This window comes from Motacilla alba, chromosome 1A (genome assembly GCF_015832195.1).
Source record: "Motacilla alba alba isolate MOTALB_02 chromosome 1A, Motacilla_alba_V1.0_pri, whole genome shotgun sequence".
NCBI classification, from domain to species: domain Eukaryota; kingdom Metazoa; phylum Chordata; class Aves; order Passeriformes; family Motacillidae; genus Motacilla; species Motacilla alba.
In genome coordinates, this window is record NC_052031.1 from 42,146,710 (window position 1) to 42,160,358 (window position 13,649).

The 13,649-nt window shown below is 36.8% G+C and overlaps 1 protein-coding gene and 1 long non-coding RNA gene across 9 annotated transcripts in view; one reads left to right on the plus strand and one right to left on the minus strand.

Annotated features, from left to right (window-relative positions):
- Window positions 1-3,598, plus strand: part of LOC119708727 — a 24,200-nt gene extending 20,602 nt beyond the window's left edge. Inside the window, exon 3 of one of the 2 annotated variants that reach the window (XR_005259166.1) lies at window positions 2,404-3,598. This is a non-coding gene — a long non-coding RNA (uncharacterized LOC119708727). The remainder of the gene's footprint in view (window positions 1-2,403) is intronic. The other variant, XR_005259165.1, reaches the window with a different exon arrangement.
- The window catches only part of ATP2B1 (ATPase plasma membrane Ca2+ transporting 1), a 60,401-nt gene that overhangs the window by 5,945 nt on the left and 40,807 nt on the right, over window positions 1-13,649 (minus strand). For 5 of the 7 annotated variants that reach the window (XM_038155466.1, XM_038155465.1, XM_038155464.1 and 2 more), the window contains exons 11-21: window positions 12,703-12,944; window positions 9,751-9,988; window positions 8,689-8,868; window positions 8,513-8,600; window positions 8,098-8,204; window positions 6,392-6,583; window positions 5,977-6,190; window positions 5,635-5,846; window positions 3,605-3,712; window positions 1,588-1,770; window positions 1,198-1,284 (exon numbers count right to left, since the gene is read on the minus strand). In XM_038155466.1, the coding sequence (XP_038011394.1) occupies window positions 1,198-1,284; window positions 1,588-1,770; window positions 3,605-3,712; window positions 5,635-5,846; window positions 5,977-6,190; window positions 6,392-6,583; window positions 8,098-8,204; window positions 8,513-8,600; window positions 8,689-8,868; window positions 9,751-9,988; window positions 12,703-12,944 (1,851 nt within the window). Of the gene's footprint in view, window positions 1-1,132; window positions 1,285-1,587; window positions 1,771-3,604; window positions 3,713-5,634; window positions 5,847-5,976; window positions 6,191-6,391; window positions 6,584-8,097; window positions 8,205-8,512; window positions 8,601-8,688; window positions 8,869-9,750; window positions 9,989-12,702; window positions 12,945-13,649 lie in introns of all 7 variants that reach the window. The other 2 variants (XM_038155470.1, XM_038155469.1) reach the window with 2 other exon arrangements.

Genomic DNA, 13,649 nt, shown 5'->3' on the forward strand with positions numbered 1-13,649 from the left:
AAAATTTTAAAAAGAGTCTGAAGATTTCACCGTTTCATTCAAGACAGCTCCTGAAATTAAGGGTCTTCATCCATCTGGTAATCTGAAAGTTTAAGCAGGGAGGGGAAGGGGGAGAAGAAGCCCTCTCAGGGTTATTTTAAAAAAACAATTATTTAACCTGTCTCCAGGAAGTTAGAGAAGAAAGTTAAACATGTATTAAGATGGAAAACTCTGAACAGAGATATTGGCTGTCAGTATTCAACTACAACTACTATGCATCTTCTGGCTCCAGAGTTTAGGCCTACATCCAAGAGTAAATAAATCTCCAGCCTCTACAGAGAGGAAGGCTGAAACTGAAATGCCACTTAGAGCACAAGATAGAGATGGTAGAATTGAGGTGAGACAAACTTTGCTGTCAACTGATGGCTTATGAACTGCTCCCAGAAGAACCTAGAGAGGAAAAAGAACTCTTCAGATTTGAATGAAAGTTTTGCCATGTAATGCTTGATTTCTTTTTCTTTTTTGTATTAGCTAATTCATATTTCTTCTGACTTGTACGCATTTTAGAAGCCTTGTTTCGCCACCTGAATCCTGATGTTGAAAAAGTTGTTATTCAGTAAATAAGGTCCAATGAAAGCAGAGATTCATAAAGTTCCTTACAGGCTACAAAGAAAATGCATTTAGTGCTCCATGTTCTGACTACATTCATATCTTCAACACACCATTTGCTTCCAAATCAGCTTGCTTACGCTTACTTAAGTATTGTTTGTGCTACAGTGCAAGAGACCTATTTTTGTTGACCTGGGTCCATGATTATACAGTTAGTTCACTTATTCAATGCAAGTCACCCTGAGAGGCATATACTCGAAAATTTACAACAGTTTTCCCTTTTATCTTAAAAATCCCTCTGTACACGAATGGATGAACGCACAGGATGTGCAGGCTCACAGCTTTCGCAATAAAGTCTTTTGTTGAAACTGTTCCACCTGTTCTCAGCCCTCTAAGAAAAAAAAAGTCTTGAGGACTCCACTTTGTGGAAGAGCTCTATAAAAGCCTGAACGATGATTTTAAGTACTAAGGAGAAAATGAGAAACGTTAGGTACGTGAATTAGGAAATGTTAATTTCATGCACTTTAGGAACACACACTCACACCCCACAGTAGTAGAAGCAGTAGTAGAGGAAAACACTACATGTGTAGGGGTAGAAATATTTGTTACATCATGGTGCTGGCTGGCGATGGAGGGTTGCCGCCTTAGAGCCCCCTGAATGGTACTTCCACTCTGGAAAGCATTCACTACATCCATCTGCAAGGAATCAGAGATTGTGACAGCTTGCTCAGCAAGAGAGAGAGAGAACAAGAGAAAGGACCATCCCATCTATAACACATAAAAAGTAAAGAAAAAAAGGCACTTTTTAAAAACAGAGCAGATAAACAGGCAAGAGTTGCATTTAAAGCTGAAGAAAACAGAGGACCCTGAGGGATTACACATCCATCCATACCCCCTTTTGACAGTCTCAGTCACACCAGTTAGAACAGCCACCTTAGTCAAAAATGGAGAAATTTCCCTCATAACACCCATTGCATCCTACCTTTTTCAAGACCATACCTGAGTTTGTATCCTGTTTAGGCCCCTAAACCACAAGATCTGACCACGACGCAATTCTCTCTCGGCATGATCAATCTCCTCTACATCTTCTGCTAGTTCTTCTTCAGGAATCTCTTCCTTTTGTGTTCCATGACCAGCTTCTTTAAGGAATTTCAATCGGCTGGTTGGAATTGTTGAAATCAACTAACAGTGGATAAAATACATACATCAGGATTATTTTTTGTTTAACAACAACAACAACAACAAAAAAAAGAGTAATACCAGTCTTAAGGCTTAACAGATATCCTGCATACAATTAGCGAAGTTGAAAAAACTAAATTACATAGACAGGATGAGTGCATCTGTGTAAAACAATCACTCCAGCTGAATAGCTGCAAAGCTGTGAATATACTTACTATCTCAACCAAGGTGTGAAATTAAACCTGGACTACAAAACAGCCTTGCCAGGGACAAAGAATTCCACATTAACATTACTTGACAATGCCAGGAAGGAGGAGTACTGAAGCTACAAAAGCCATTAATCCTGTAGATTGTACTGGTATCTAGAGCTTTTAGAGTTTCATCAGTTTGATGAGCATGACGTGTCACTTTAAGTGGGACCTCCATCACCTACAGCAACCACAATTAATTCAGAAATACAGAAGAGACATTCATTCATTTGTGACCTGGGAGATATCAATCCATTTGTAAGGCAAGTGATGTTTTTGAAATTTTATGTATCTCAAGCTGTTACTTTGCTACTTGGTGTATAGCAATTTATATATCTTAAAAGCTACATGTGGTTAAGGGGAGTCATTTTTGGTGTATTATATCTAGCAGATTCAGATCAATTCCAAGACTGCTTTCCTTGATCATCACAAACCTAGAAGAACATTTCTGCAGCTGCAGAGGAAAGAAGTCTGCTCCAAAAGCAAGATAAACAGCCCTTTATGCTGAAACTGCTACTGTGAATGCTCCCAGCTCACACTTCAGTTTCTATTATTCTCAGAAAACTCAAGCTCTTTGACTTTATTGAGAAGCTAGAGCAGCATGAATGGCGTAGGGAAGCTTTGCCCTTGCAAGACACTTTGGGTCAAAGGTATTTCAAGCCATCTCGATTCTCTTCTAGGAGTCACTTCAGAGTGACTCTATTTGATTTTTTTAAATAATTAATTTTCCAGAGAACCTTGTGAAAAAGCTTAGTCACTTTCAGAACATATGTCTGCATATGTATTTACAACTAAAATTCATCCTACCAATTTTATTGTGAAACATCAAGTGTCTTTTACTTAGTGGAAGGAAAGAAACTGTAATGGAAAACTCTTCATGTGGTATGAAAAGTTTAGACAACTATGTCATTAAATAATAGAAAACTCTGCAGCTCTAAAGTTTCACGTAAATAAGCTTGCTGCTTACAAGCACTGTTGTGCATGCAATAGTAATGACACTCTGGGGGGAGGGGAAAGGAAATAAAAGTCCAAATGTAATGGCTTACTAGGTGGGAAGACTTTTCAATTATGCCACAATTATGCAAATAAAGATTAAAGAGAAAGTTGGTTTGAGTTTTGCTGCATTTCTTGCTACTCCAGGAGGTCTTTAAATCATGAAAATACTGTCAAATTTAGCAATTCTGATTTTTCAAGAAAACCTTTAAGCACCAAGTTAAATATATTTTAACATTAGCATGTTCATTGCCTCTTGTATTCTTACCACATTTTCTGGTACTCATATCTGTCTGAAGATATAATTTCATATTTAAAAGGTAACTACAGCTGCTTCTAGTTAAAAATTGTTAAACCAGCCACAGGATCCAGTTATGAAATGTTAATAATTGACCCACTCTGAGCAAGGAATATTCAACTTAAGACTTTTTATATCTATTGAACAAGTCAATTGTAATTAATATTTACTGTTAGTCTTCATATATTCATACAGTCCACTTGTAAGATCTGAATGCTAAAGACAGTGTGTTTGTTTTTTCCATTTAAAGTATGCTGTTGCAAGTAGATATTTGGCATTTTGAAAAATCCTAGTTTACCTGGCCCCAAAGTAGTGTGCCCATGCCCAGGAAAATGGACCACAGCCACTGTTCAATTGAGAGTTCTGAGCAACTGAAAGGCTTTCCACCAAACTGCACAATAATTATCTGTGGAGAAAAACATAATTAAACATGTAGCAGTGACCTGTTGCTAAAAAATTCCCTAATGCTTAAAGATTGCAATAGACAGCTCTGCAAGAGAACATGGGATTTCCCATCTTATTAAGCATGTTCTTTTACTGTCTTAGCAGTTTGAGCGAGTTTCCAAACCTATGTAATATTCTTCCACTTTTCAGAATTTCAAGAACAACGCATTCATTCTTCAAATGTCACACAAATGTCATGAAAACTTGCTGACTCCTCAATTTTGCTTTAAGTTTTTTTTTCCCCTTCATTTCATGATTACAGCGAGTATTTGATGCTACAAATGTACAGTGATTGCTTTTGCTATGAACACCCATCTTGGAACTAAGTCCAAGATTCATCAACTTGTATTAATAGAATTCATAGATCCATAAGACATGAAATATCTCAGAAGTAATTCTACAGGATATTACTATGTATCACATCAGTGTAAAATATCAGACTTTAAATCACCACATGTAGTAAATCTTGCGGGAAGGGGGCAGAGATCTCAAAAGCTAAATTAAATGAGCTCCCACTGCCTTAGCTATTACAACAAGCTGTATGGGCCCTAATGAGCAAGGTATCCCTCTGCATAGGAATTATATGCATGAAAGTCTGCCCTGGAGAATCAACAATTCAAAGCAGCAGGGCAGGCATGAAAAGGAGACAGTATTGACCATTAAGTAGGACACCTGACAGCTGAAAAAGCAAAGAGTATCTTCTGTTATTAACTCCAAATTAAATACTGAGATAAATCAGGTGTTGGGGAAGGCATTCAGTCTGCCAAATTTATAAAGGGAACAAACACAGTGGCAGTCAGGACTAATTTCTAAATGTCTGGCTTGATTGCACAACAAGAGTCAATCTGCTGCATTCATAATCCCAAAAATAAGAGCAGTTTCTGAAGAAGTGTTACCTATAAAAATCTAAACCTGAGAGAGTAAGTTCCCTGACAATGTGAAGCAGCAGTGCATACATTTCCAATGCTTGAATTGATATAACTTCCATCAACCTCATGAATTATCAAGTCTAAGGAGAAGCTTAATGTGTAGGCTATATGTCCCAAATAACTTAATCCAAAATGAAAATGGGTTCTGAAATTAAGTAGTATGCTGATTTGTTTGTTATTTCTTCTGACTAATTAAAGTGAAGGCTATTTAGAGGGTGAAAATAGTTCTTGTAAACTATTTTCTGTAGGTTCAGTTTTAAATACACCAGCATGTGAACCCAGTCAAATAATGATATTTCATTTCCTTTGTTAACATGTACTGAGTTAATTTACTAGCTTTTATGAGTTCCCCCATGTGCTGGAACAGAAAGACCCTACACATCAGGTTTTTTTCACTTAAAACAGCACCTCTACAATATATACCAGTAGGTATCACTGGTTCCTGCACCAGTAAGGTAAAAACTTATACTTAAATTTCTAAAGCTTATTAAATTAAATAATAATTGAAACTAATAATTAAATTTCTAAAGCTTATGTCCTCATCTCATTAAGAAAGTAAAAGAAGTTGTTCTTTTTCTATAATTGTTTAAATGGACTCTCTTTCAGATACACAAGTAGATATTATAAGAAAGATTTAGAGGCAAGGGGTGAATGAACAGATGACATATGTAACTTCTTCATATTTTGCCAAGAGATTAGAATACCAAGGTAAAATTGAGGAAGTTGAAAATTCGAACGGTAATGACGAATACAACATTCCAGCATTACCAATTTCAAAGAGGTCTGAAAACTCCATCAAGCTGCACTGACAACTTACTTATTGTGTGCTTGCCCCTGAAAGTTTTGCACATTGCAGAAATTAGATCTCTGGCCTAGTTGATTGGCATTTCCATGATAAGCAAGTATGTCAGTGCACTAAATGCATTTTCCCCCCACGCTCCAAGAATCTGCTTACCTGCACAACAAATGTCCCCAGCACAATAGAACAGAAGATAGCGTTGTTAAAGATTCCTTCAAAAACATTTCTTTCACCATGAATCTTTCGGGCATTAATTTCATTAAAAAGCTGCATCATCACAAATGTATTAAATACTATAGTATAATGCTCTGAAGGAGGAGCATGCAGAGGTGCATTTCTTCCACTATCGATATCAAAAATTTTCTCACCTGTATATAAAAGGCATTTATGAACAGCTTGATTAGTGTCTTTACACACACGCTACAGCAAAAAAATAGTTTTTAAAAAACACCTCTCCACAACAATCAGAATAACTTTGTAAAGCCTCAGTACTCTTACCAGCAAACAGGAGTGTGAAGACCACTACAAGCTGGTAGAACGCATGACCCAAAATGTTCTTCATCATTGTACGAGAAATCAAAGGTTTGTTTCTACCATAAGGCTTCCGCAGCAGAAGAGCTTCAGTGGGTGGTTCTGTTGCCAGGGCAAGAGAAGCTAATGTGTCCATTATGAGATTTACCCACAGCATCTGCACGGCTTTAAGTGGAGAATCCTATAAAAATAGATACATAAACCCTCCAATAGAAGTGCAGAAATTACAGCTATTAAAGGCATCTATCATACAATATTGGCATGTTCTGAAGAGCATTATGATCTTTGGACTACTGTTTCAGTGAAATTTTGAACTCAAGAATTAATCAATCATGACTCTTTCAACCTTTATTAGCCAAAACAATTCCCCGCTGGTACGTACTTGTGTTATGCATGCTCCTGTAAAAGCAACAATTACTGCTACTACATTGACAGTAAGTTGGAACTGAAGAAATTTGGAGATGCTGTCATAGACATTTCGTCCCCACATAACTGCTTTAACAATACTGGTGAAGTTGTCGTCTGTAAGGATAATATCAGAAGCTTCCTTAGCTACGTCTGTTCCAGCAATACCCTGATAGAAAAAGAAAAACATTATGAAATATAAGAGGATGCACTGACTTTTTATGACAAAAGCTCTTATGTCCTTGGTCAGCATTCACTTGGATGCACAACATCTGAAGGATTCCTTTAATGTAAGCCTATATAGCCCTATTGAAACAAGTTCTACTTTAAAGTCCTGGAAAAATGAAAACAAAGTAATGCTCTCTTTGAAATAAAGACCAATATAAATTTGAGAGTTAACAGTAAAGACACGATAAGTTCTCCCAAAGAAATGTTACTGAACCCTGTTCAAGCTGAAGGCCACCAGATGGTGCAGTGCTACAGTTCAAGCTCTGCCCTAATTATTTTGTTGTGTGGATTCCAGCAGCAGGCAACACATGTGCTTGCAACACAGTAGGATCATAAACATTACCAAAAGCCTTTTGCAGAAGGGCATTAGCATTGAACAGTAGACTATGCAATGTCATTGCATATGCACTGAAAAGTAACATGACGTTCTTAAATTTTAAGCACCTCTAGTCTCCTACAGTACCCAAACAGCTGTGTTCTGTGTAATGATGCCTGAAGACACCTACTTCAAAAAAATCTTAATTTTTCTTTTGGCATTCCAAATCCACTAACTCAATAGCAAATTTAATGATCCTAACTCTTGATAAATTATTTTGTCAAGGAAATGAGTCACCTGCACTCTATGTGTACACCTTAAAAGGTACCTTTAGATATCACATGGTATATTTTAAGTGCTATTTAGGTAAGCAGTTAGAGAAGATAGTTCCTTACACAGATGAACACAGACAGCAACTTCAGAAAACATTCAAAACAGATAAACAAATCTGCCCCTGACAGTGGCAACTACAGCAGCTATACAAAGATACTTGTTATGACAAGACTGTTACAGTCTAGAGAACGTTTCATATGTAGCTGTCAAATTTTTAAGTTATGTTTTTGAAAAAAGCTCCTTGAGAATGATGTGAAATCTCTTTCCCATTTTTTCTCTCAGGAGTAGAATCTGAGTTTTTCTTTTTTTGCATGTGGTATAGGAGAATGTGGTCTTCATTTTTTCTTTCCATTCAATTGCTTTAAGACTACAGTGACCTGCCATGACCAAAGTGTACCTCTTTCATTTAAAACTGAGGAGGAATCCTGCGGCAAAAGGAAGCTTGAGGAATCTGCCTAACTCTGTCCTGAAAGAAAGCTGAGACCCACATACTTAAAGCATGAGTCTATGCAGAATAAGCACTTAAAAGCCAAGACACTGTTTGGCAGCTACGTGAAAGGGTAGCTGAGAAAGCCATGTAATCTAATGAATCATCCAGACAAGTGCAGACCCTACACTACCATAAAATGGTGTTGTTTCAATTCTACTTCTGATGTACAAGATATAGCATCCAAAGACATTTTGAACATCAACTGGCAGTCTCTATCATTATGGTCACTCTGCTCATGAAACAAGGTTCTTTAATCTGAAGTGATTTGATAAATCATTGATAAAATACTGAGGATGTAAAAAAAAAAAAATCCTACCATAGCAAATCCAACATCTGCCTTCTTCAAAGCTGGACCATCATTGGTACCATCACCAGTTACTGCTACAACTTGCCTCTGGTCAAAGACAGTGCTGTCAATTATACCTAAAATAAAATGACATACAAGTGTTACAGTTCTAAATTAACAACACAGAAAAGACTTAGCCTGAAAGAGAAACCCAGTTTTTGTCTTTATCAGTAATAAAACAAACAAACAAACAAAAACCCCCCAAAAAACAACAGTCACCAAAAAAAGTTGTCATTCGCTCCATCTCTCAAGCAGAAAATAAAAAAAGCAGTTGGAAACAACTTCACAGACATTTCCCATTGTTCAGTCCTAATTTTTTTTTCCTAGAAGCACAGGGGAAAAAAGAATCCAACTTTACTTAGAAGCTCAGAGAATTTTTACCTACCTTTTACTAGAGTGTGTTTGTCAGTGGGAGAAGATCTTGCAAGAACACGAAGCTTTGGCCAAATTTTATCTATTCGCTCTTGCTCAATCTGCAGAAAGAGCATTGGTTATATTTTACACACGTAGGAGACTTAGAATATCTGTTGATCTACTTGATGAGAGAGTCAGTATGCTTACCTCTCCTTTTTCATTGCGTATTCTCCTGTTAAAGTCTTTGCCCTCTAAGCACAGGAAGTCTTCACCAGGATTCAGAATACCACATTTCAATGCAATAGCACGAGCAGTGTTAATGTTATCTCCAGTGACCATACGTACAGTTATGCCTGCACGTTGACACTTTTTTATTGCATCCGGTACCTGTAAGCAAGAAAAAAACCCCACAGGCTCAGAGACCGTATATTAGTTAAATAAATCTAGACATGTGAATGAAAGAAATGTTTATGGCTCATACAGGATAATTGTTATTTTAAAATGAAGACTTTAGGTATGGAACTTTAAAAAAAAACTATTAAGTAGCATACCATGGTTCTTTTCCTAAAAACCACACAAGCTGCAATTCTAGCAAGAGGGTTTGTGCCACTGCTATATCTGTTCCCCTCCCTCCTGCAATTTTTTAAATACTACAGTATTCAAAATACCATAAAAATCCTCATGACATATTAGGCTGTACTGAGTACTGGCATTTTATTTATGATTATGTGAAATAAACTACAGCTCATACCCCAGTGCTTCATCAATAACTTTTACTGTGAAGTGACAATAGTGCAGATCAGCCCCAATTTCCACATGCATGTGGCATAAAAGCTTTCACTGTTGAAAAACCTTATACCTCAACCACAAGCCATACTCCTTGCCCTCAGTTCTCAGGTGACAAGCTCACCTCTTTCCATCATTCCCCATGAGAAGCTGGTAAGAAGCACAATGGCTAATCTTATCCAAACCAAAAGTCCTAATACTCCAAGTGGTAAAAAAATAACAAGTTGTTTCATTTACTGAGATCCTGCACAGTAAGTACCTTAAGTTATTAGTTTGTACAGAGCTTCAGTAACACAGCATAAGTGACATTAAGTAGTTTTAATCTGCTTTTATAGCTCCATTAACTTTGCCTTCAAGAAATTAGATTTTCATTTATTAACTATGCTTAAGGCATACAATAGCAGTTCAGTTCCTTGGACTCTGCATGATGAAAAACATTAATCCCATGCAACAGAATCACTGCAGCTTAGCTGGTGACCCTACCTCAGGTCTCACAGGATCTTCAATCCCAACAACAGCGATGCATGTCAGACCAGTAACGATATCATTTTCATTGTCCCACTCCGGCTCAGGCTCCCCTGCTGGGAAGTCTCTGAATGCCAGGCAGATGGTTCTGAGACCTTCAGAAGCCATTGGCTCAATTACAGTTTTCACAATATCATCACGGTCCCTAGGTCTAAATACCTTTGGTTCTCCATTAGCACTCAGTATTTTGAAGCACCTGGAAAGAAAGGTTTAAAGAGTTATCAAATTTTAACCAGAAGTTCAACTCACTCTTTAACTTATCAGTCAACTCCAATAAGTTCCGATAAGCTGTGTTTTTGCTAGGCTCAAACACACAGGCACAAAAATCCAGTAGGGGTATCTCTAAAGTAATCTTCTCCAAATGCACTTTCTTCACTTGCAAAACATACTTTCTGTAGAAAGTTAAACTGAGCCAATCATCCTAGGATGAAAGTAATGCCCGACAAATTTCACATACAAACATCAGTTACCTCCCAGAAGTATCAATTTCGCCATTGTATGTAAACAGACTGGTGTCTGCACTGGTTGAGTCAGGCAATCCAGTTTCAAGCTCAGCAAAATAATCCCACCTTGTTAACAATACAGTCTCAAAAGTAAGCACACTTTCAGTATATGCATGAGCTGCTTGAACAGCTGCAAGCACTAAACTTACACTATAAGCAAACTTAGGTTCTACTACCACTAAGAACATAAAAGTTTGCAGCCCTTCCCCTTCTCCCCCCAATCTAAGTGCAGAGAATTCAGAGAGCATCTGGTATGCGAGGCAATGTGAAATATTGTGAATAATAATGTGAAATAAATTAAAAACAAATACTGAAAATTATTAAAATGTTTGTATAGGAGACTGCATTCACCACTATGCACTCTAGCATTTCAACACATGCCCTCCTAATTATGTTTCTTCATGCCAAAGATGCCAATGCTTTCATAGAGAGCATATATACTTTATGAATATTGATGCCATGAATATAACACTACCAATGATTTTGAACAAGAAATTAAATCTTGCTCATGTGCTCTTTACAAAGTTTTGCCATAAAGTAACACTATTATCCATTAGTTTTACAAATTGGTACTACTACAGCACCGGGGAAAAAAATAGAATTTCAATACTTTCATTAAATATCAAGTTCAGACCTTGCAGACCTGCAAAGATGACAAGTGTTACAGTTAAGTGTACAGTTAAGTCCAAGGATTTAGGGAATTCCCTGTAAGTTTCCACCTCATACAAAAAATTAAAATGAAGAGCTTCAAAATTCATATCATAACTGAAATTCAAAATGTGAATTTTCTGATTTTACTTATCGGTTCAAATGTCAGTAATTGTTAAGGATATCTAGTGTTAGCTGCAATCATAAGGCTGGTGACAAATTCAAACATTCCAAAATGACTAAATACACATAAATAAAATCTACGCAAAACCGCACTGGCACTCACTTCAAATATTTGACTTAGTGATAAGGAAAGAAAAAAGAAAATGCTCTACCTGCAAAAGTTTCTGCATTTCTTCTACACTTACTAGTGACTCATTTGTGTGTTATAATATTCATGTTTAGGTTTCAGTATTCAAGTGTAGTTATATATGTTATAATAGAGAAGGAGCAGCACAACTGACAAACCAGATTACAGGTACTGCATAGGAAGCAGATTATGACAGCTAAATCTTTGAAATCTTTGTCCTATTCATACTCAGAAGTAGTTTCCTATTTGGACACTATTCCTATAATATCCCAATCAATCTAGGTTTTCTTGTTCTTTGCCCTTATTATCTGTTTTGTAATTTCAGTTACTAAGTCAAGCAGACCACATGAGTCGGGGATGACTGAGTTCTAGCAGCTCCTACAGGTAAGTTGTCCAATACTATAAGTTACAAAATACTTCAGAAGGTGGAAGTAAAGTGAATATAGGCACATCTATTCATTGATAAGGTTTGGCTTAAAATGTAACTATGCAAAAAAAGATTTTAAGTTTCCTATCAAGAACAAGAGTCCTTTAAAGATTGACATTTTATTCTCTGCAAAAAGCTGAGGGGAAGGAAGAGCTCATATTTTTTCTTTAGTATATTATACATTAGTACCTTCCTAGGTACTGGTTTAGGGAGCTATTAACAAGCAAAAAAGTAAATTTAACTGATGAATAGAATCTGTGTGCTACTCAGACTAGAAACAGTTTGACATCAGAACCAAAACAGGCCTGGCTACCAACTGCTGTTCCTAGAGAACATGATGCATACATGTGTGACATCTCTCCTCACCTGAATAGGGGTTGCCACAGCTGACTTCACACCTATAAAGGTTTGTCCCAGTGGTACCTAATCACTCACTAAGTCTAATCTCATCCTAATAAATCCTTTCTAGGTGGGCAGATGGATAAGGAAGCAATTGCTTTGTCACATTAAAACCCCTCAAGTTGCTCGAACATTCAAGTTCAACCTCCTGTTAAAGTGATCAAATTCAACAGAAAGTTGCACAGTCTACGCAGTAATATGCTAAAAGTAATCACTTTTCAAAGGTACAAGCCATTCCTGGAATTTAGGCATTATCAACTGATGGGACTTTACTATAAGGCAAGTGAACATTCTGATCAACCACATCTAAACGGAAAATAATTTAACTAAAGCATGAGACCATCTCTTTCTTTTTTCTGTTGTTTTGAGGGGTAGGGCTGGGGTGTTTGCAGTAAAGTAACTAAAGTGCTAATGGCCCATCTTACTGTAGAAAGTCAAATAACTGATGGAGACAAGCTGTGAAGCTGCAGTCAGGAGGGTATGGGACTGCTGCAATTATCCGTGATTAGAGAGGTAAGTATTCCACAGACTATGTCACAATGCTGTTTAGCATATCACTCTCTCCACCTATCACAACATTTAGCGAAAGTCAAGTGCTGAATCACAGTAGTAGTTGTTCTTACTTTTTAAGAACTATCTCAGAGGCACCTTTACTGAATATCCGGAAACTGCCATCAGAGTTTTTCAACACAGTACTCATCGATTTTCTAACAGAGTTGAAGGTGTACACTTTGTACAAATCCTCTTCTGGTATCTCATTTCGTACATCCTGATAATCACGTTTTAAATCCAAGAGCAATCCCAGCAAGGCACATTCAGTTTTATTTCCAACATGACGCGGTAGGCCACCTTCCTTTTCAGGAGGCTGAAAGAAGAACAAGAACCATCACTGATTAGGTTAACTTATAAACCACTGAAGTACAGCACTTAGAACACAAGGAAGGACAAGCTTAGTTCTGGGATGGGCACGTTTTCTTTTTCAGTAATTAATAAATTCCTATGAGTCATAATCCAAAGTCATAATGCTGCTTTTTAAAAGTAACTTCTGTACCTATTTAGGATCTTTCAATCCTTCAGAAATCACCCATTAAGTTTGTATCAATCCCAACATGACCTTTCTAAAAGACATTTTCCATTACTTTAAATATTTATCTGATCAATTGAGTGTAGATCCTGAACAATTGTTTTGTATTTTAAAAGTACAGATAAGTTCACATATACTGACTTCAGCAAGCTAAATGGCATTATTTCTGCTAAATTAAAATATCCTCTCCTGTAATAATTCTTCAATGACTTAGACTATGACCACATCACCTGTTAGCCTTCTTCTGAACAAACTAAGTCTTTAAGCTTCTTAAGTCTCACTACAAGTTCTGTTTTCCAGGCCATGGCCTATTTAACTGGAAAGAGTTCAGAAACAAGTTTCCAATCCTTTAATACCAGAAAAAGTTTCTTATTCAGCAATGTGGGATATGCACATACTAGTCCTATAAGAAGTATTTCTCTCAAAATATTTGAGTTTGTATAACATTACAGTATTTTTTGCAGCAAAATATGGAGAAGCACTTCA